The sequence below is a fragment of the Macaca nemestrina genome, chromosome 20, assembly GCF_043159975.1.
Source record: "Macaca nemestrina isolate mMacNem1 chromosome 20, mMacNem.hap1, whole genome shotgun sequence".
Taxonomy (NCBI): Eukaryota; Metazoa; Chordata; class Mammalia; order Primates; family Cercopithecidae; genus Macaca; species Macaca nemestrina.
The window spans coordinates 1,710,250-1,731,649 of NC_092144.1; the positions used below are offsets into that span (position 1 = coordinate 1,710,250).

The window sequence follows — 21,400 nt, forward strand, 5'->3', positions numbered from 1 at the left end:
CCCACTCATGCCTGTTTTCTCTTTTCAGTTGGAGAGAGGCGATTTCCTCTCAGAAGAGTGGAGGGAGCGAATCGCCAACACGAGGTATGGCCGGCATGGGGCGTGCGGGGCATGTGGGGTATATGCTCACGGGCGGGCAGTGGCCATGGCACTGGAGTCCGGGAACGGCCCCTCACTCCTGCGCTGGCTGTGTCAGGAAAGAGGCCGGTGGGGACAGGAAGGGCGCCTTTCCCTCACCCTGGGTCTCCCTCTGAGGGCGCGCAAAGCGGACATGCCCAGCAGATGTGCCCAGCAGAGCCCCTGTCAGCCCCTGCAGACCCTGCTGGCAGTGAGCCTGTTCCTGCTGCCCTATCCCCTTGACTTTCTCGCCTGGGTTCCTGGGCCTCCTCCCCGCTCAGGCTTGGTCTGGGGGTCTTCCTGTCTCCGTGCATCCCTCCTGGAGTGGCTGGCACCCACACAGTGTGCACAATGGTCCCAAGCCATCTTGGCGCTGCCTGGGCTTGCCCCCTCCGCGCCGCCTCTCACCCAGGCCCAGGAGCTCAGGGCACTGTCCAGGTCCCTCCCCACTGCCACCTGTTTGTCCTGGTGGCTACCGGCTCTGTGTGGCTGGGCTGGGCCCCTGTGCTCTCCACTGCCCAGCCTGGGTGTGGCCACGGTGCTCCAGCGTCTGCCAGGGACCCTGGGGGCCCAAGGCTCTTGTGAGAGCAGCCGGTGAGGTGGGGTCAGCAGCCGGCTGGGCCCTGCTCCCCCAGTCCCGCTGTCCTCCCTGCTCCCCTTGTCCTCCCAGCATTCCTTGTCCTCACGTCCCTTGTCCTCCCTGCATTCCTCGTCTTCCCCACATTCCTCGTCCTCCCCATGCCCCTCGTCCTCCCTGCATTCCTCATTCTCCCTGCATTTCTCGTCCTCTCCATGGCCCTCGTTCTCCCTGCGTCCCTCGTCCTCGCCACGCCTCTCATCTTCCCCACACCCCTCCTTCTCTCTGCATTCCTCTTCTTCCCCATGCCCCTTGTCCTCCCCGCACCCCTTGTCCTCCCTGCCCCCTCGCTCCTGCTGTCTTCCCTGTGCTTTTCTTCCTCTCGGGTGTGCTCATGGCTTATGGTTAAGTGTCCCCCATGGAAAGGGTTTGGGGTACAAGTAGAAAATGGGGGTTTCTTTTCCCAAAAGGTTCCTAGGTTTGCTCTTCTGTGTGAACTTCTATTTGGGTTGGGGCACTGTGCCCACCGGCGGGTGTTCTGCCATCTGGAGGGCATCGTGCTGACCCTGTGGTATCCCCATCCCATGGAGTGGTGGTGGGAGCACAGGGGGACCTGCAGCGGTCAGGCCGTGATTGCTGTCTTGTAACAAACTCTTAAGCCAAGAGGCCGGGCGCGGTGGCTCAAGCCTGTAATCCCAGCACTTTGGGAGGCCAAGACGGGCGGAGCACGAGGTCAGGAGATCGAAACCATCCTGGCTAACACGGTGAAACCCCGTCTCTACTAAAAAAAAAAAATACAAAAAACTAGCCGGGCGAGGTGGCGGGCGCCTGTAGTCCCAACTACCCGGGAGGCTGAGGCAGGAGAATGGCATAAACACGGGAGGCGGAGCTTGCAGTGAGCCGAGATCCGGCCACTGCGCTCCAGCCTGGGCAACAGAGCAAGACTCTGTCTCAAAAAAAAAAAAAAAGAAGGCGAGAGATTTCCTGGCATCCCGTTGACATCTGGGCTTGGTGCAGGCTCTCGCAGTTCCTCTCTAGGAGCTGCCAGCCTCGCTGCCTTGCTGGGTAGCCCCAGCCCTGGGCTCAGCCTGCTCTGGCTCTGGGCATAGCGTACAGATATTGACCAGGAGGGGCTCCTCCCACAGGTTGCCCGCTGACTGTGGGGCCTCGCACTCTGGCCTCAGCCTGTTTTCCCTTTCCTGTGTCTCACCCACGATGGTGGTGGCTTTGGAGGTGGCATCATGGAGTTTGCTTCTCTGAACACCCAGTTACCCAGGTCTTTCTGGCTCATGCCGCTCAGCCGCCTTGGCCACCTGAGCTCAGCCAGCCTTACGTCTAGCCTCCCTAAGTGCAGTCCTGAGTGGGGAACACAGGCGGCCCCAGGACCCTCATTTGAGGATGGTGGCCTGGGAAAGCTGTGCGGGGCCTGCATGGGAGGGAGCCTCCGGTTCCCCGCTGCTCGCCAGGGGGTCTGAAACGCTGCCAAGGGCGCCTCGCCTGGGGCCCGTTGTCTGCGGTGTCTGCGGTCTCTGCGGCGGTTGAGCGGGAGCCTCTGCTTGGTGCCCCTGTGGCAGTCCAGCCCCCTGCTGGGCCTCTGTTTTTGGCCACCTGCCTTCTTCCCTCGGCCTTTGGGTCCTTCACGGCTGCTCCTCCTGCATTGTGTGGGCTGCTCGTGAACCTTCCCAGATCACTGGACTCCAAGATTCACGATAAGGGACTTGGCCCCGAAGCCCGCCCCTCTGTTTTCGGCCCCACTCAGAAGAGGCCGCAGTTGTCTTTTCCCTGCACCTGAAACCCACGGTGTGCGCTTGGCGGTGTGGGCTTGGCCCTGGAGGTGGCGGGCGGGTGTGGGCAGGGCCTGGCACCGACAGCAGCGGTTGTTGGCTCTGCCGGGTGGCTGTGCCCGTGAGACGAGCCTTCATGGCACTGAACTGGAGTATTGTTTTGCAGTGTTATATTTGTGAATAATTTTGCCTTTGGTCCTGAGGTGGATCACCAGCTGAAGGAGCGGTTTGCAAACATGAAGGAAGGTAAGGCGCCCTCCTCACCGGTCTGTGCTGGTGTGACGTGATTGAGGAAGTGCGGCGGCCGGGAGGTCCCCGCAAGTTGTCCTGCAGAAGGCAGCTCAGACTTGGGGTCCTTAGTCCCCTGGGAGCCAGGCAATCTTCCTTCGTGCTTTTTTTTCTTTTTTTATTGATACAGTTTTGCTCTGTCTCCCAGGCGGGAGTGCGGTGGCACAATCTCTGCTCACTGCAACCTCCGGTTTCCAGGTTCAAGCGATTCTTCTGCCTCAGTCTCCCAAGTAGCTGGGACTACAGGTCTGTGCCACCATGCCCAGCTAATTTTTGTTTTTATTTTATTTTATTTATTTTTTGAGATAGAGTCTTGCTCTGTCCCCCAGGCTAGAGTGCAGTGGTGTGATCTCAGCTCACCGCAACCTCTGCCTTCTAGGTTCAAGCCATTCTCCTGCCTCAGCCTCCCAAGTAGCTGGGACTACAGGCACACGCCACCATGTCCGGTTAATTTTTGTACTCTTAGTAGAGAGGGGGTTTCACCATGTTGGCCAGGCTGGCCTCGAACTCCAGACCTCTGGTGATCTGTCTGCCTCGGCCTCCCAACATTTTAGGATTACAGGCGTGACCGCCACGCCCGGCCCTGGAACCTTCTTGCATCGAGCCTGTAGCTGATCACCCGGGGCGAGAGCGAGAGTCCCCTTTGTTCTTGACCTGAGCACATGGAACGCGGTGTCCAGAATGAGCAGGAGCGGGGCTCTCAGCTGTTTTGTTTTCTCCCTCCGGAGAAAGGTCACCAGGCCCATTCAGGGCCCTTCATGCTGTTTTCTGAACCCCAAGCCCTGGCGTAGTCTCAGGAGCGGATAACTCAACCCATCACATCAATTCCAGTCCTGCAGTTGAGGGTGGGACCCAGATCACAGCCTGTGGAGTGCCCCTTCCCCTAAACATGGAGACTGAGCGTGCCATTGTCCCCCAACCCCCGCCAGCCCCCCAGCAGGACGCAGGGCAGGTTTGGGGTCTTCCTTGCGGGGATTGTGCTGCCTGCCTTCCGAGGCTCTCCACCAAGCCTTGCAGCAAGCACCACGTCTGTGTACTGGCAGATGTGGCTTCCAAAGCCACTGCTAGACTCGGAGACAGGTGCTCTGGAGGTACCCCTCTCCCTCCCGACTGCTTCCCACCTGTCCTCTCTAGGGAGGCCTCCAGAGGCTAGGGGAGAACCGTGGTGGGCTCTTCAGGCCTCTCAAACAAAACCCAGAGGGTCTGCAGCTGCCTTCAGCACCAACGCCCCACAACCATGGGGGTTTGGAGGGTGCTTGTTTGTGTGCATGTGTCTGTGAGCGTGTGTCTGTGTCTCTGCATGCCTGTGTCTCTTGTGTGTGTGCCTGCGTGTCTGCTTGCGTGTCTCTGTGTGCGTGTCTGTGTCTGCATGTCTGTGCCTGTGTGCATGCCTGTGTGTGCGTGCCCGTGTGCCTCCCTGTCTATGTATGTGTTTGCTTGTTGTTTCTGTGTGTGCATGTAGGCCTGCGTGTCTCTGTGCATCTGTGTGCCTTGCGAGTTTATTTGGTATCTGTATGTGTGTGTGCGTGTGGCAATGGTGTTTCTGAATTATCTTAGAACCACATGGGGACACCATGCTTCCCCGCCCAGTCGCCCCCACAGCTCAGCAACACTCCGGGCCTCCCTGCACTCTGCGACTGCACGCAGGAAGGCAGCAGCGGCTGCAGGCAACTCCTGTCCACCCCCCGTGGTCCCCGCACCTGCTAGAACGCCTCTTCTGGCTGTTTCTCGCTAGCTTTCTCTGCACGCTCAGACGTGGTGGCTGGGTCAGGGTACTGCAGTGGTGTCTCCTGTCCAGCCCTGCCCTGTTTTGAAGGGAGTGGCCAGCAGCACTGATTCTAGGGACCCTGATGGTCCCAGACGTGCCCGTGAGCATCTGTCAACCTGGCTCTGCAGCCATTTGACTTGACCCTGCTCATGTTTGAGGTCCTCTCGTAGGGATACTGGCCTAACCCGTGTGCCCAGCCTGGCCCCGGAACTGCCCTTCCTGCCCCTCCTGAGGGGAGTGGCGTGCAGAATGCCAGGCCTGGGCTGGCGCGGCATCCGGGAGGAGAGCTGGGATGGCGGGGTGTACGTGTGTTTAAATGGATCCATTTTGACTTTTACTTTTTTTTGTTTTTTGAGACGGAGTCTCGCTCTGTCGCCCAGGCTGGAGTGTAGTGGCACGATCTCAGCTCACTGCAAGCTCCGCCTTCCGGGTTGACGCCATTCTCCTGCCTCAGCCTCCCGAGTAGCTGGGACTACAGGCATCTGCCACCTCGCCTGGCTTATTTTTTTTTATTTTTAGTAGAGACGGGGTTTCACCGTGTTAGCCAGGATGGTCTTGATCTCCTGACCTCGTGATCTGCCCACCTCGGCCTCCCAAAGTGCTAGGATTACAGGCGTGAGCCACCGCACCTGGCCAGCGTAGTGGGTTTTGAAGAAACTGCCTTACACACGTTGGCTGGCCTTGCCTTGCCTTCCTCATTTAACAGGAAATCCTGGGAATCATAGTGGACAGCGCAAGCTCCTTTCCTGGCACATCTTGCAGCAGTGGCTGCCCAGGGCTCTTCTGCAGCCGCGTCCCCCGCTGGGCTGAGTTGCTCCTCTTTTGGGAGGTTCCTGTGCAGAGCCCATTTCACGCAGGGAAGCCCTGGCTCAGGGTCTGTGAGGACTTGAGAACTTTTTTTCTTTTTTTGAGGCTGGTAGGGGGGTTGAGTCTCGCTGTATCATTCAGGCAAGGAGTATAGTAGCTGTATCTTGGCTCACTGCAACCTCCGCCTCCCAAGTTCAAGCAATTCTTCTGGCTCAGCCTCCCGATTAGCTGGGATTACAGGCATGCACTACCACACCTGGCTAATTTTTGTATTTTTTTTAGTAGAGACAGGGTTTTACCCTGTTGGCCAGGCTGGTCTGGAGCTCCTGGCCTCAGGTGATCCACCTGCCTTGGCCTCTCAAAGTGCTGGGGTTCCAGGCGTGAGCCACCACACCACGCCAAGAACATTTTTTAAGAAACGTTATTTGTAGGAGGTTGGGCACGGTGGGTCACGCCTGTAATCCCAGCACTTTGGGAGGCCGAGGCAGGCGGATCACCTGAGGCCAGGAGCTCCAGACCAGCCTGGCCAGCAGGGTGAAGCCTATTCTCTACTAACAATGCAAAAATTAGCCAGGTATGGTGGTGCATACTTGTAATCCCAGCTACTCAGGAGTCTGAGGCAGGAGAATTGCTTGAACCAGGGAAGCGGAGGCTGCAGCGAGCCGAGAGGCTCTGTCGCGCAAAAAAAAAAAAAAAAATTACTTGTAGGATAGGCTTACCCTTGGAAGGTGTAGGCAGGTGGACAGGACTCGGAGCCCAGGGTGTGTGTGTTCCGTGTCGTCGCTCCTTCTCTGTCACCTTGAGTGGTGTCTGCGCTTCTGTTTCCTCTCCCCTGTGTGGCAGTAAGCAGTGTCTGTGTTTCAGGTGGCAGAATCGTGTCCTCGAAACCCTTTGCACCTCTGAACTTCAGAATAAACAGTAGAAACTTGAGTGGTAAGAAACTCTCAGCATTGTTAATGATTCACACGGGTAATTTTAACCATCTGACATGCGCTATTCCTAAGTTCCTCCCCCTTGGCCCTGTGGAAATTGGGGCTGGATCCTTCTCTGGGGTGGGGCTGTCCTGGGCACTGCAGGGTGCTGAGCCGTGTCCCTGGCGTCCACCCACTCCCTGCCAGGAGCACCCCTGGTCATGACAACCACACACTTCCCTAGAGAGCACTGTGTGCCCTGGGGGCAGCATCACTCCTAGGGGAGACCCTGGCTTTGAGGGGAGACATGAAGGATTTACGGGACTCTTGTGGACAGGGACAGGCCCGCGATGGGAAGGAGCTGGCCCCTCCTGTGCCCCCTGCCTGCCTCGCTGTGCTGTGTGCTCTGTCGGCTCCCGGCCATGCTGGGCAGCACAGCCTCTTCCTGAGGGGCTTCCCTGAGGAGCGCCCCCCTGGGAGGTGCCTGTGTTGCTGGGTGCTGGCTGTTCTTGCAGCCACGATCTAAGTTGCTTCCAGATCTTCTCCCCTCCCTTTTCCATTCCACTCAGCTGGGTTTGTGGCTGTTTTTCTGAGGTTGGAGGGCCCCAGACCAGGTGCTGTTGAATAGTTCATCTCCCTGGGGCGGCCTCTGTGGGCCGCTGTGGCCTGGCTCAGTGTGGGATAAGAGGGAGACGTGCAGCTCAGGCTTCTGTCCCCACACCTGCCCTTGGGTGGGTGAGGTCGGCATGGAGGGGCTGCGGGTAGACGTGGGCCCGGGCCTCACCTGTGGCTCCCACAGACATCGGCACCATCATGCGCGTGGTGGAGCTGTCGCCCCTGAAGGGCTCGGTGTCATGGACGGGAAAGCCAGTCTCCTACTACCTGCACACTATCGACCGCACCATAGTGAGTATCTTGTGCCTTTCACTCCGCCCACGTCACACCTCCCGCCTTTCTCACGTGGCCTCTGAGACCCTCCCCCAGAGCCCTGAACGCGCCCCCCCGCCCCCTCCACGGCTCAGGCCCAACTCCTCAAGGCCCCTCAGCACCGCTTGCTCCGCGGGACCCACCAGGGTCCTCCCAGGCACTGGGCGTGTCCTGGGTGAGGGCCGAGCACGGTCTCCCCTTCTCTGCACTCAGCCCTGGGGTGAGGCGGGGCCCTCATCGTGATGCGTGACCGTAAGGGTCCTGGCCGCCATATCCAGAGGCCCCTGTGAACAGGAGTCCCACGTCCCTGTTCCCAGCTCCCTCCATGTGAGAGGGTCCTGAGCAGGGAGACGCCAGGGTCCATGGGTGGGGTCTGGGATGCTTCTTTCTTTTTTTTTTTTTTTTTTTTTTTTGAGACGGAGTCTCGCTCTGTCGCCCAGGCTGGAGTGCAGTGGCCGGATCTCAGCTCACTGCAAGCTCCGCCTCCCGGGTTCACGCCATTCTCCTGCCTCAGCCTCCCGAGTAGCTGGGACTACAGGCGCCCACAACCGCGCCCGGTTAATTTTTTGTATTTTTAGTAGAGACGGGGTTTCACCGTGGTCTCGATCTCCTGACCTTGTGATCCGCCCGCCTCGGCCTCCCAAAGTGCTGGGATTACAGGCGTGAGCCACCGCGCCCGGCCTGGGATGCTTCTTTCCTCCCTGTGTTCCCCAGGGTCCTCTGACACTGCCCTGGGCCAGTGTGCGGCCTGCCTGCCTCCCAGGGTGCTTCCCCCACAGCCCCTTCGCACGGGTATCCCGAGCCACCTGGCGTGTGGGCAGCGCTGGCCCTCCAGGGCTGGGAGGCTTCCCCTGGTCTCTTTCTCGTCCTTTGGTTGGGCAATCTGTTCTTGTTATTGGGGTAGCGGTGGTTTTCCTCACGGTGGTGCTGGTGTGTCCAGACCCTCACTGTCCGGCGCTCGGAGCCTCCACTGGAGCCTTCCTGGGGAGCGCTGGTGCGGACTGGGGGCCGACAGCCCTACTCAGACTCACCCCGCCCCTCCCACTGCTCCCCCGAGGGCCCTGGGACGAGAGGCATGGTGAGCTGAAGCTGAGGCTCTGGGGGCTTGGCCTACCGTGTGGCCCCCACCCCCACGCAGTGCTGCTGCTTCAGCCGCCCTGGCACTGATGCCCTTGGCGCGGCCCCTCCCCTCCTCCTCTGAGGCGGGCGCGGTGCTTCTGTGCAGAGCCCTTCCTCTTCCAGAAACAGAGACACATCCCGGGGCCCCGTGTCTATTCTGAAGGCTCAAACCAGCTCTGCCCACCCGTCGCGTGCTGGTGAATTGAGGGTGATGTCTGGCCACAGCTGGGTTAGTCACATCTGTGTTTGCTGCTGGGTGGCTCCAGCTGCATGCCTGGTGTCCCCAGATACCAGAACGGCCTCCCCCGCCACTCTCCAGGGAGCTGATGTTATCCGGGTGTCCAGGCAAATCAGAACAGAGATTGGGACTCCCTTCTAATAAGGTTTCTCTTTCTTCATTTTAGCTTGAAAACTATTTTTCTAGTCTGAAAAACCCAAAACTCAGGGTAAGTTTGTGTGTTTTTTCTCCTGGGTTAGTAACATGCATGCACTGATGTGGGAAGACGCAGAGCCGTGTGCAGCCGGGTTCAGGAGCCATGACTGGAGCATAGCCCTGCTGCCCTTCAGGGCCCAGCCCAGTGGCCTTTCCCGCCTCCTTCCTGCTCCTCCCTGTCATTCCTGGTCCCCTCCCTACCCTTTCCTCCCTGTCCTACTGCTCCTCCTCTCCTCTCCCAGCCCTTCTCTCTCACCATTCAGTCTCTCTCTCCCACCCTGCCTCTCCCTTTCTCTCTCTCTCCCACCCACTCTCTTGTCTCTTTCTCTCTCCATACTTTGCCTTGTCTTCGATAGTTTGGCCTGGGCCATCCTTCTTGTTAATACCCATTTCTGGGGAGGTGGCTTGGGTTAGTTTTGGTGATGGGGTAAGTTGCACTGAAGGGCTGGGTGGGTGAACAGCTTGTGCGTCACTGCCAGCTGCCCCCTCTTGAGGTCTGAGTGGCCACACCTGGACTTGTCCCACCCTCAGTGCAGAGTGCAGCTCCTGGGCTCCCGCTGCCGTGCACGCTTTGCACTGTCGCAGGCAGGGCTGTCCCCTCCACTCCCACCTTAAAGCCGCGGTAGGAAAGCCTGGCTCGGGAGCCGCAGTGGCTGCCCTGCTCCCTGGTGCTTCTGCAGTCTCAGACCTGCCTGCTTATTTGCCACCAAAGCTGAGAAGACATTTGTCCAGGCGTCCTTTCCTTTTGGAGGGTCAGACAGGACCAGTGTGTAGAGAGCCCCATTCAGGAAGGGCTCTGTTACTGCCTGGATTTGTAGCCGGGGCTGGGCTCCAACCTGGCCTCAGAGTATGGTAACCCTCGGGGGCCCTCTGTCCTTCCCACCATGCTTAGGGAGATGCAGGTCTTCCCTGGAGAGCAGGGAACAGCCCGAGGTGGCTGGTGCCCCCTGTGTTCTTCCCGTGGGTCGCGCCCTCCACCAACTCTCACATCAGAGAACTTGTGCACGGTGTCCCGCGTGTGGGCCTTGGTGCCTTCTGAAGAGAGGAGAGAGGGTAGGGGAGGCTGTGGGCTGTGGTTTCTAGGTCCTGCTGCCCGAGGGGTTTCTCGTCTCCTTTCTTAGATGTGGTTCTTCTGTCCGTGGCTCACAGTCTGGCTTCTTACTGACGGGTGGCTGTGATCGTGGGAGTGGCTGTGAATGCCATCATCCGTGCCCACGGGTCACGTCCTGGCCTGTGGGACCCCAAGCAGCCCACTGCTGTCTCTGGGCCTCAGTTTCCTGATTGGTGCCACAAAGGACTTGCAGTGGACAGAGTTGGGCCTGTGGCCCCCTCGAGTCTGAGCTCCGCGTGCCTCTCGGTGTAGGAGGGCTGTGGGCAGCGCTGGGGCTCCCCGTGGCTCAACCCGCTCTCCTTCCAGGAGGAACAGGAGGCAGCCCGGCGCCGCCAGCAGCGTGAGAGCAAGAGCAACGCGGCCACACCCACCAAGGGCCCCGAGGGCAAGCTGGCCGGCCCCACCGACGCCCCCATGGTAAGGCCCCGCCTGGCTCCTGGTGCTGGAGGGCACCCGCCCGCTGCCCGGGAGACCCCATGGGCGGGAGGCTCGGCGCCCATCTCTGTTCTTCCTTTGTGTCCTCCAGGACTCTGGTGCTGAGGAAGAGAAGGCAGGAGCAGCCACCGTGAAGAAGCCATCTCCCTCCAAAGCCCGCAAGAAGAAGCTCAACAAGAAGGGGAGGAAGATGGCTGGCCGCAAGCGCGGGCGCCCCAAGAAGATGAGCACTGCGAACCCCGAGCGGAAGCCCAAGAAGAACCAAACTGCACTGGATGTCCTGCACGCTCAGACCGTGTCTCAGACGGCAGCCTCCTCGCCCCAGGGTGAGTTACCCCTGCGCCACGGCCCCGTTCTCCCTGAGTGCAGATGCCTGGGGGGCCGTCTGCTGGGACGCCGCCCTCCTGAGCCCCAGGTGTTCAGGGTGTCCCAGGAGCCTCCCTGGTGGGGCTGTGCCTTCAGGGTGGCCCCGTCCTAAGGGGTTGCTGGGCACCTGCCCCGTGCTGATGCCCTGCCCACCGCTCTCACCCAGATGCCTACAGGTCCCCTCACAGCCCGTTCTACCAGCTACCTCCGAGCGTGCAGCGTCACTCCCCCAACCCGCTGCTGGTGGCGCCCACCCCGCCCGCGTTGCAGAAGCTGCTAGGTGAGCTCACGCGAGGGGTCTGGTGGAGGGTGCTGGGCTTGGGGTCCCGGGAGGACCGTAGGTTGTGAGTCTGACCTCGCAGCAGCCCCCGTGACCCCCCATGCTGGACCCCACTGAAGTCAACCCAGGGTCGGGGTCTGCCTGCTGCCAGGGTCAGTAGAGGCTTAGATGCAGCCCGTGGGTTGTCTGAGGTCTTACCCAGGAGATGCTAGGTGACACTTGGGACATCTGCGGCTGTCATAACTTAGGGGTGCTGCTGCTACGGGGTGGGATGCTGCTCAGGGCCCTGCAGTGCCCACGATGTCCCCACGCAGCGAACACTCGGCTGTGCAGGGGTCAGAGGGCCTGAGTGCTCTGAGAGCCTGGAGTGTGTGGTGTGTGGGCCCCGCCGGGCTCTGCTGAGCTCCTACCTCATGAGCGCCTGACACCTGCCGAGGCCTGGGGCTCATTCTCAGGGGCCGCTCCCTCCTCGTTTCTCTCAGCCTCAGCTGTTCTCTTCTCACTGGTATTCCGCCTCTCTTCCCAGAGTCTTTCAAGATCCAGTACCTGCAGTTCCTGGCATACACAAAGACCCCCCAGTACAAGGCCAGCCTACAGGAGCTGCTGGGCCAGGAGAAGGTGGGTCCTGGCCCCCTTGTCGTTCCTCCTTCTGCACAGAGGCAGGTCGGTTCCTGTTCCTGGGCATCTGTCCGCTGTGGCAGAGGCCCTGGAGCGCAGGCCTGAGTGAGCTCCCTCCTCCTCTCACCTGCTGCGAGAAACAAACCTACCTGTTTAAACCCAAAGAATGGACTGAGAGACCGGGAGAACAGCAAAAATGAGACTTTTAATCATGGTTTTGCAAGACCTGGTGTCCGATAGGCACACCCTGCTCAATTTTAACAAGCAACTTACCCCTAGTACACAGGTCCCTCCCCCGCTTCCTCAAAGGCTGAGTACTGTGCCCGGACATTGCCTGTTGGTTGCTCGGCAGGGGCTGTAGGTGTTTTCTTTTTCTTTCTCTTTTCTTTTTTTTTTTTTTTTGCGACGGAGTCTCGCTCTGTCGCCCAGGCTGGAGTGCAGTGGCGCGATCTCAGCTCATTGCAAGCTCTGCCTCCCGGGTTCACGCCATTCTCCTGCCTCAGCCTCCCCAGTAGCCGGGACTACAGGCCCCCGCCACCAGGCCCGGCTAATTTTTTGTATTTTTAGTAGAAATGGGGTTTCACCATGTTAGCCAGGATGGTCTCGATCTCCTGACCTCGTGATCCACCGCGCCCGGCCGTAGGTGTTTTCTTTAGGGTTGTCCTGCTGCATTTTGTGCACTGCAATCCCAGTCAGCTCAGGGGCTTTTCAGGTATTTGACTTATGACCTAAGTAGCTGGGCAGGCTGATAAGAACAGACAAAGCGAGCTATTTTGCAGACCAGTAAACCTTCATCTTAGACTAAACTTCTTTGATTCGGGTGAGGGCAGCTAAGCGGGGGGAAGGGGAGGCGGGGAGGCTGACAAGAGGCATCAGCGATCCCAACGGGCCTAGTACCTGCTGTCTCTTCTGTAGTTTGCTGACCTAAGCTGATTCAAAGCACTTTGTCCTGAAAATGGACCACTGTATACATGATTTCTTTCACCTGAGGGCCCGGCTCTGGGGCCCCGCCCATCCCACTCTGGGAGCCTCAGAGGACCTGCCTCTGGGGAGTTAGGCCTGGGCTATGGGGTGGAAGTTCTGGTGGCCCAGAGATAACTCCAGAAGCCACTGGAGCCACAAGGTCGGCGGTCCCTGAGCCCTGGTTTGCATTTTTGGACTTTGGTTTTGCTTTAGGAAAAAAAAAATGCTTATAGCGTGCTTTGAGCATACGCGCATACATTGCTCCCTGTGTAGCTGACAGCACGCCTGGGCCGGGGCCCTGTTCTCTGCTAGTGTCTGGAGGTTGTCCTGTGTCGATGGCTCCTGGGCTCTTCCCTTGGAGGTGGGCCTCCGGACGCTGAGTTTTTGCTGTTACGCTGCAGAAGGCTTCCTTGCAGATCCATGTGAAAAGTCCGTTCCCTGGTATTGCCTTGGGATAAACTCCTCAGCGTCAGCCGGCCTCTGCGTGGCTGGGGGCGCTGCCCTGGCTGGGCCCGGGTTGGGTGGCAGGCGCCATCCCTCTGGCTGCAGAGAGTTCTTTGCAGTGAACCTGTTGCAGAGCTGGTCCCCTCCCACCGTGGCCTGAGTGTTTCTCGGCATCTCAGCCCGGTGTGGGTCCTCTCACACGTGTCTGTCCTTGAGCGCGTCGGCGGGAAGTGTGAGGAGCAGGGCGTGGTCCCTCCCTGTGGGCCCTCAGTCACCTGCCCTGTCTGTCCTGCAGGAGAAGAACACCCAGCTCCTGGGCGCGGCTCAGCAGCTCCTCAGCCACTGCCAGGCCCAGAAGGAGGAGATCAGGAGGCTGTTCCAGCAAAAATTGGATGAGGTAGTGGACCCCAGAGGGCAGGTGGCAGCTGGGGCGCAGCCTGGGGTGGCCCACGTCCGTTAGTATGGCTTCCTATTTGGGCCTCTGTCGGGCTGTGTCCCAGGGGCTGGGCTGCAGGGTTGGTCATGTCTGGGGGCTTACTTCACCTTGGAGGCCACCAACATGACCTCTGCCCCACCCCATGTCCCCAGCTGGGCGTGAAGGCGTTGACCTACAACGACCTGATTCAGGCACAGAAGGAGATCTCCGCCCACAACCAGCAGCTGCGGGAGCAGTCGGAGCAGCTGGAGCAGGACAACCGTGCGCTGCGTAGCCAGAGCTTGCAGCTGGTGGGTGCCGCAGCGCAGGGACAGGGACATAGAGGGAACCAGAGGGGCCCTGCCTGGGTGGGTGTGTCCTCTCTGCAGACGGGAGGCTCTGGAAGGCTCGCCTCTCTCACGGGGTTTGTTTTGAGACGAATCGCGCCACCTGTGAAAGCTTGTCAAGCATGTCCCATCAGGCAGGCCCCAGCCCTCGGCTGAATGGTTTCTCAGCGGCCCTGGGTGTCAGGGAGCCGCACCGTGTCAGGCTCAAGGTGTGGGGTCATGGGAGCACCCCCTGTCGTCGTGTGGGTGCTGGAGCTGCCTTATCTGTCCGTGGCGGGCCCTAGTCTCTGCTTGTTCTGCATCCTCAGCCTGCTGTTCCAGAAACGGGGTCTGTGCCCTAAACACACAGGCTGTTGGCTGAGGCGGGTCCAGGGAACCCTGCCCTGAGGGTGTGGAGTGTGCCAGGCAGGCAGCCAGTCAGTCACACCTGCCGCATCCCTGTCCCCTCAGCTCAAGGCTCGCTGCGAGGAGCTGCAGCTGGACTGGGCCACGCTGTCCCTGGAGAAGCTGCTGAAGGAGAAGCAGGCCCTGAAGAGCCAGATCTCAGAGAAGCAGAGGCACTGCCTGGAGCTGCAGGTGGGCTGCGCGCGAGGCTGCGCTCCATGGTGTCCAAGCCTTTCCCTTCGGCCTCCCTGTGACAGTGTTGAGGCCCGGGGTGGTTGCGGTTGCAGCAGCCTAGGAAGAAGGTGGAGGAGGACAGTTGGGCGGAGGCTTGTGGAACCTGTCTTGGGCCGCAGGCTGGCTGTGTGGATGGCTCCGCCTCACTCTGGCCCTCAGCTCCCGGGGGCATCTCAGGCTTGCTAGGCTGACTTCGCAGCGCTAACCCAGGATTTCCTAATTTCCTGGCTGCCTCCTTGCAAATCGCTTCTGTAACAGTTCTAGGGGAGAATTTGCTCATTAGAAAAATAGCTGGATTGGTGCAGGGGTTCACGAACGCCTGTAATCCCAGCACCTTGGGAGGCTGAGGCGGGCAGATCACCTGAGGCTAGGAGTTGGAGACCAGCCTGGCCAACACAGTGGGACCCTGTCTCTACCAAAAATACAAAAGTTAGCTGGGTGTGGTGGTGCATGCCTGTAGTCCCAGCTCCCAGGGAGGCTGAGGCAGGAGGATTATTTGAGCCCTGGAGGTGGAGGCTGCAGCAAGCCAAGATTGCACCACTGCACTCCAGCCTGGGTGACAGAACCAGGCCCGTCTGAAAGATAAAATAGCTTGTACTTTCTGACACCGAGAAACGCATTTGTGGAGGCCAAGTAAAGGAAGTGTGGAGCAGGGTGTGTGGTGGGAAGGTGCTCTCCTCCCTCCTCCCGGGCAGGGGCAGGTGATGGTGGGCGATGCCCACAGCTGCTGTGCAGCCTAGAAAGCAGCAGGTCATGGGCTTTGTTCCCAGAGCCCTGTCCCGTCGAGGCTGTGCCCGCCTGCTGACCTTACGTGTCCCCAGTGTGGTTTCGCTGTTGGTGGACCTAGTGCCCTGTTACCGGACCTTCGTTGCCCTTTCAAATTACCGCACCAAACTTGCTGCAAGGCTGTCCCCAGAGGCAGGCTCCCATGGGCGGCTGACGGACGTCGGGAAGCGCCACCCATGTGCTGCCAAGCCGCTTCCTCACGTGGCCCAGGCGAGTCTCACTAGCATATGTTAGAGAAATGGAAGTCGCTGACCTCGTTACCACAGCCAGGCCCCAGGGTCTGCCGGGAGTAGAGGCCTCGGGAAGAGCGTATTTGGGTTCTGACCATTTTTGTCATAATTTTTCTTTCTTTTTTTTTTTTTTTTTTTTTGAGACGGAGTCTGGCGCTGCCGCCCAGTCTGGGGTGCAGTGGCCGGATCTCAGCTCACTGCAAGCTCCGCCTCCCAGGTTTACGCCATTCTCCTGCCTCAGCCTCCCGAGTAGCTGGGACTACAGGCGCCTGCCACCTCACCCGGCTAGTTTTTTGTATTTTTAAGTAGAGACGGGGTTTCACCGTGTTAGCCAGGATGGTCTCGATCTCCTGACCTCGTGATCCGCCCGTCTCGGCCTCCCAAAGTGCTGGGATTACAGGCTTGAGCCACCGCGCCCGGCCAATTTTTCTTCTGTAATAAAGAAACAAAATGTTTGTTAACAGAAAGGAAAGCACATAACCAGAACAGATAAACCAAAAGGAAAAAGCCCCTCAGAGACGTGGCGCCAGGGAAGCTGCCACATCCGACTGGCGTGTCCCTCCACAGGAGGGTGTTTTACACTCAGAGTCTATTTTGAGAGACAAGAGCGCTCTGTATCCTCCTGTTGCTCTTTTTGGAGAAGGTGCTTTCATGTCAGCAAAAACCATCCTCGGCCCTCCACGGTGCTTTATTTGGCGCCCCAGCTTCCCGACCCTGCCTCTAGGTGGTCCGTGGCTTTGGTTTTTCCATCCCATGCAGGCAGCGGGGTCCGGCCGCCCCTCGGGTGTGCATCTGTGCTGCAGTCTTGGGTCCCCAGTGTGGCCCCAGGTGGGGCGGGCCTGACGCCCTCTCTCCTGCAGATCAGCATCGTGGAGCTGGAGAAGAGCCAGCGGCAGCAGGAGCTCCTGCAGCTCAAGTCCTGTGTGCCGCCTGATGACGCCCTGTCTCTGCACCTACGCGGGAAGGGTGCCCTGGGCCGCGAGCTGGAGCCTGACGCCAGCCGGCTGCACCTGGAGCTGGACTGCGCCAAGTTCTCGCTGCCTCACTTGAGCAGCATGAGCCCGGAGCTCTCCATGAACGGCCAGGCTGCCGGCTATGAGCTCTGCAGCGCGCTGAGCCGGCCCTCGTCCAAGCAGAACACGCCCCAGTACCTGGCCTCACCCCTCGACCAGGAGGTGGTGCCCTGCACCCCCAGCCACGGCGGCCGGCCGCGCCTGGAGAAGCTGTCTGGCCTGGCTGCACCCGACTACACCCGGCTGTCCCCGGCCAAGATTGTGCTGAGGCGGCACCTGAGCCAGGACCACACGGTGCCCGGCAGGCCGGCCGCCAGTGAGCTGCACCCGAGGTGAGTGCCCTGGCGGGGTGGGGGTCTGCACCTGGCGCCTGCCGACTCTGCCTGCTGTGCTCAGGATCTCAGGGGTTCTCAGCAGGAGTGCGTGGCCCTCGAGAGTGATTGTAACTTCTCATTCCAGAGCTGAGCACACCAAGGAGAACGGCCTTCCCTACCAGAGCCCCAGCGTGCCCGGCAGCATGAAGCTGAGTCCCCAGGACCCGCGGCCCCTGTCACCTGGGGCCTTGCAGCTTGCTGGAGAGAAGAGCAGTGAGAAGGTGCGGGCCACAACCCCCGCCCAGGGCTCAGGGAGGCGCTCAGCAGAGGCGGCCTGAGCGAGTTGCTAGCAGGACGGGTTGTCCTAGTTGACCTTGGGGCACAGCGAGGGACTGGGGTTGACCTGGAGGAGGACATTGTGGCTGAGTTGGGGGGCAGATGGTAAGGACAGGTCACAGGAGACGCTGGGCAGGTGCCATGGAGGGTGTGGGCTTTGTCAGGGTGTCCCTGGCGCCTCTCAGTTCTCAGTGACAGACGGCAAGTGCTGGTGGAGACACAGCCCTGTTTGGGAGGCCGCTGCCCTCGAGGACTGCCCAGGGGCCACTGGCCTGTGTGTGCAGGGATGGAGAGGGATGGACGGCGACGTTGCATGGACTTGGCAGTGCTATGGATGTGGGCCCTGGGAGGCTTGGTGGCCCCACGGGTCACTGCCCACCGAGCTGGGTGGGCAGGCTGGAGGAGACAGATGGGCATTGCTTTCAGATGGCAGGAGCGTGCTGTGCCTCTGGAGCGTCCCAAAGCTGGTGTCCAGGAGGGCCTGACTGTGTGGGGAAGGTTGCAGGGCCTTGGCAGCGTGGGGACCGCCTTGAGAGAGCTGCAGCAGCCCCCGTCCTGTGGCTGTGGTTCCTTTGTCCTGGAGGGGTTTGTTGACCCGCGCCTGGGGGCGGGCCTTCGTCCGCAGGGCCTGAGAGAGCGCGCCTACGGCAGCAGCGGGGAACTCATCACCAGCCTGCCCATCAGCATCCCGCTCAGCACCGTGCAGCCCAACAAGCTCCCGGTCAGCATCCCCCTGGCCAGCGTGGTGCTGCCCAGCCGCGCTGAGAGGGCGGTGAGTGGCTCCCAGGATGGCGTCCCCAAGGGTCATGTTGAGGCAAAACAGAGTTTGGGGTTCTCGAGACCTGGCTCGCTTTGTGAAGTCACAGGCTGTTAAATGATGTCGAGCCTGAGGCAGTGCAGTGAAGGTGGACCATCCGAAGCCGGGGTGTGTCTGGTGACCTGGGCTGTTGTTATCGCCAGTCTTTTTCTTTTGGGTAAAAGGTGGGTGTGCAAGTAGAGAGGGCCTCACACCTTCTGGGTTGAGGAGGAGCTCAGAGGCGCACCCTGGCTCCCAGCCTCACTCCTCACGAGGCCCCGTTGGCTGCTGTGGCCCCTGTCCTCGCAGCCGCCTCTGGGTTCTCCCACCCAGTGCTGTGCATGCAGAGAATCTCATTTTGTGTAGCATGGGTGGGATTTTCTGGGCATTGAACTATTTTTTTACAAGTATACGCTTCAGCGGTTTTTAGCATTTTCTGTTCTTTTTTATTTGATTTTTTCGAGACAGAGGCTCGCTCTGTCACCCAGGCTAGAGTGCAATTGTGTGATCTTGACTCACTGCAGTCTCCGCCTCCCGGGTTCAAGCAGTTATCCTGCCTCAGCCTCCCGAGTAGCTGTGATTACAGGCATGCCCCACCACCACACCCGGTTAATCTGCCCCCAGCCCCCCGAGACGGAGTCTTGCACAGGCTGGGGTGCAGTGGCACGATCTTGCGATCTTGGCTCACTGCAATCTCCGCCTCCTGGGTTCAAGCAGTTCTCCTGCCTCAGCCTCCTGAATAGCTGGGATTACAGGCATGCGCCACCATGCCCAGCTGAGTTTTGTATTTTTAGTAGTGACAGGGTTTCACCGTCTTGGCCAGGCTGGTCTGGAACTCCTGACCTCAGGTGATCCGCCCACCTCGGCCTCCAAAAGTGCTGGGATTACAGGCATGAGCCACTGCATCCAGCCAATTGTTGTATTTTTAATAGAGGTGGAGGTTTTGCCATGTTGGCCAGGCTGGTCTGGAACTCCTGGCCTCAGTCGATCCACCTGGCTCGGCCTCCCACAGTGCTGGGATTCCTGGCATGAGCCCCCGTGCCCGGTCGGTTTTTTCGTATTTTATGCACCTCAGTCTAATTCAGGACATTTTCTTCACCCCAGAAGTGTTGCCCCCGTCAGCAGTCACTCCCTAGCCGTCCCCCAGCCCCCGGGACCCCGAACACACTCGTGTCCGGGCCTGTCCCTCCTCTTGGCACGTGAGGGCATTCCCTGGGTGGGCGGAGTGTGCCGTCTTCATCATGCCCAGTTGATGGGCCCCGGCTTGACTCCCCGTTTTGGCGATTGTGAATCATTCTGCTGTGAGCGCTGGGTCCAGGTTTCCGTGTGGATGTAGGTTTGCTCTTTGGGTTCTGTGGTCACTACTGACCTTTGTTGGACTTGGAGTGTGGTGTGGGGAAATGCGGGGGTGGTGGCCGGCGGGTGTGGTCTCGTGAGCGCCCCCACGCGACTGCTGACATTTGTCCGTGCTACTCAGAGAACAGCCACTTTCCCTGTTGAGGGTGGGCTGTGGGTGGTTTGAGTGGTGCCCAGTACCCCCTCCCCACCGCCGGACCCCAGGACTCCCGCCTCCTGACCTCCCTGCCTTAGGCCCGCTGCCTCATTCACACACACGCACTGCCCACCCTCGCTGCGCCACCTGCCCGGGGCCCCACTGCAGTTCCCCCACTGCCCTCTTCCCATCCTGGACTGGACGGTGACCCAGCCAGCTGCAGCCCTCCACACTCACTGTTTCCAATTGGGTTCTGGGTCTCGCCCCTGATACGAGGTTTTCTCTCTGCAGAGGAGCACCCCCAGTCCTGTGCTGCAGCCCCGCGACCCCTCGTCCACACTTGAAAAGCAGATTGGTGCTAATGCCCACGGCGCTGGGAGCAGAAGCCTTGCCCTGGCCCCCGCAGGTAACGCCCCTCCTGTGCCTGCCTTCAGGACTTCGCTGCGGCTGCTCTTCAGGCAGGAGGCCGGGGTGCTGGGAATGCAACACGGCTTCCTGGGGTGATCATGGGGGCTGCTGTCCCGAACCACCAGGCCTCGTTACTGACACCCTTTCCTGCATCCCACCGGCTGGGTTGCGGATCGGGCTCAGCTGCAGCCATCGCGGCCTAGTGCCTGCGTCTCCCAACACTGACACCTTGTGCTTGGGTGTATTAATTCAGCCCGTGAGGTCGGCCCCAGCGCTGTCCGGGGCTCCTCTACTCACAGCCTGACTCAGGATCAGTTCCACACACAGCAGTGCCCAATGGCACATGACCGTGGGCCTCCATGCTAGTAGCGGCGTGGTTTCTGGTTTCTTCAGAAGCCTGACCAGACTGCTGTTAGCCCAGTTTCTGCAAAGAGCCGGAGAGGACGCTGCTTTGGCTTTTGTCGACACTGCAGGCCAGTCTGTTGTGGAAGCCGCAGAGACGGCATGTCGGCAAGCATGGCTGTGTGCCAGTAACACTCGACTTACAACAGCGCAGGGCGCCAGACCCCAGGCTGGTTTGCTGGCCCGTGTTGACACGTGGTGTGATGTGGCCGCTACTACATTAGGAGTAAAAAGTAAAATGGCCGGGCGCGGTGGCTGACTCCTGTAACCCCAGCACCCTGGGAGGCCGAGGAGGGTGGATCACCTGAGGACAGGAGTTCGAGACCAACCTGGCCAACAGTGAAACCCCGTCTCGGCCGGGCGCGGTGGCTCAAGCCTGTAATCCCAGCACTTTGGGAGGCCGAGACGGGCGGATCACGAGGCCAGGAGATCGAGAGACGATCCCGGCTAACACGGTGAAACCCCGTCTCTACTAAAAAATACAAAAAAAAAAACTAGCCGGGCGAGGTGGCGGGCGCCTGTAGTCCCAGCTACTCGGGAGGCTGAGGCAGGAGAACGGCGTAAACCTGGGAGGCAGAGCTTGCAGTGAGCTGAGATCCGGCCACTGCACTCCAGCCTGGGTGACAGAGCAAGACTCCGTCTCAAAAAAAAAAAAAAAAGAAACCCCGTCTCTACTAAGAGTACAAAAATTAGCCGGGTGTGGTGGCGGGCTTCTGTAATCCCAGCCACTCGGGAGGCTGAGGCACGAGAATCACTTGATCCTGGGAGGTAGAGGTTGCAGTGAGCTGAGATCGCGCCACGGCACTCCAGCCTGAGCAAAAAGAGTACAACTCCATCTCAAAAACAAAACAACAAAACGAGTAAAGTGCCGCCATTGAGATAGGAGGCTCTAGGGAGGCTGGGCAGGCTTCACAGTTGGCCACGTGAGGGCCCCGGAGAGGCTGCCGAAGCCTGGGCAGCTCTGCCCTCACAGGGTTGGGTTGTGCCCTTGGGATGAGGTCTGCTTTGCAAGAGGCAGTGACAGTTTCGGGAGGTTTTCAACTGGGTGGCAAACAGCCAACTCCAGAAGCGCCTCACCGCGCCCCTGCACTGAGGCCTCATTGGCAGAAGCAGAGAAGCTGCCCTTTGTCCTTGGGTGGTCATGGAAGTGCACCACTCATCGCGGGCTGGGAAGCGCGGCCGCAGCCTCCAGGGTGGTCATAGCTTGGAGCGTTCAAGCTGAGTTGTCCTCTGAGAACAGGTGGGAGGGAGGCCCCTCAGCCTTGGGCTTTCCTCATGGTGTCTCTGAGATCACG

General features: G+C 59.9%; 1 protein-coding gene across 4 annotated transcripts in view; it reads left to right on the top strand.

The window, feature by feature from the left end:
* The window catches only part of LOC105485848 (DOT1 like histone lysine methyltransferase), a 73,982-nt gene that overhangs the window by 41,171 nt on the left and 11,411 nt on the right, over window positions 1-21,400 (top strand). For all 4 annotated transcript variants that reach the window (XR_003018893.2, XM_024793996.2, XM_024793999.2 and 1 more), the window contains exons 8-23: window positions 29-84; window positions 2,645-2,724; window positions 6,206-6,274; window positions 7,052-7,158; window positions 8,703-8,744; window positions 10,149-10,259; window positions 10,369-10,603; window positions 10,810-10,923; window positions 11,450-11,541; window positions 13,244-13,345; window positions 13,537-13,674; window positions 14,161-14,286; window positions 16,205-16,689; window positions 16,817-16,952; window positions 17,633-17,779; window positions 19,587-19,701. Coding sequence is in view for 3 of the 4 variants with exons in the window: in XM_024793996.2 (XP_024649764.1) it covers window positions 29-84; window positions 2,645-2,724; window positions 6,206-6,274; window positions 7,052-7,158; window positions 8,703-8,744; window positions 10,149-10,259; window positions 10,369-10,603; window positions 10,810-10,923; window positions 11,450-11,541; window positions 13,244-13,345; window positions 13,537-13,674; window positions 14,161-14,286; window positions 16,205-16,689; window positions 16,817-16,952; window positions 17,633-17,779; window positions 19,587-19,701 (2,155 nt within the window). In the remaining variant the exon portion in view is untranslated. The remainder of the gene's footprint in view (window positions 1-28; window positions 85-2,644; window positions 2,725-6,205; window positions 6,275-7,051; window positions 7,159-8,702; window positions 8,745-10,148; window positions 10,260-10,368; window positions 10,604-10,809; window positions 10,924-11,449; window positions 11,542-13,243; window positions 13,346-13,536; window positions 13,675-14,160; window positions 14,287-16,204; window positions 16,690-16,816; window positions 16,953-17,632; window positions 17,780-19,586; window positions 19,702-21,400) is intronic.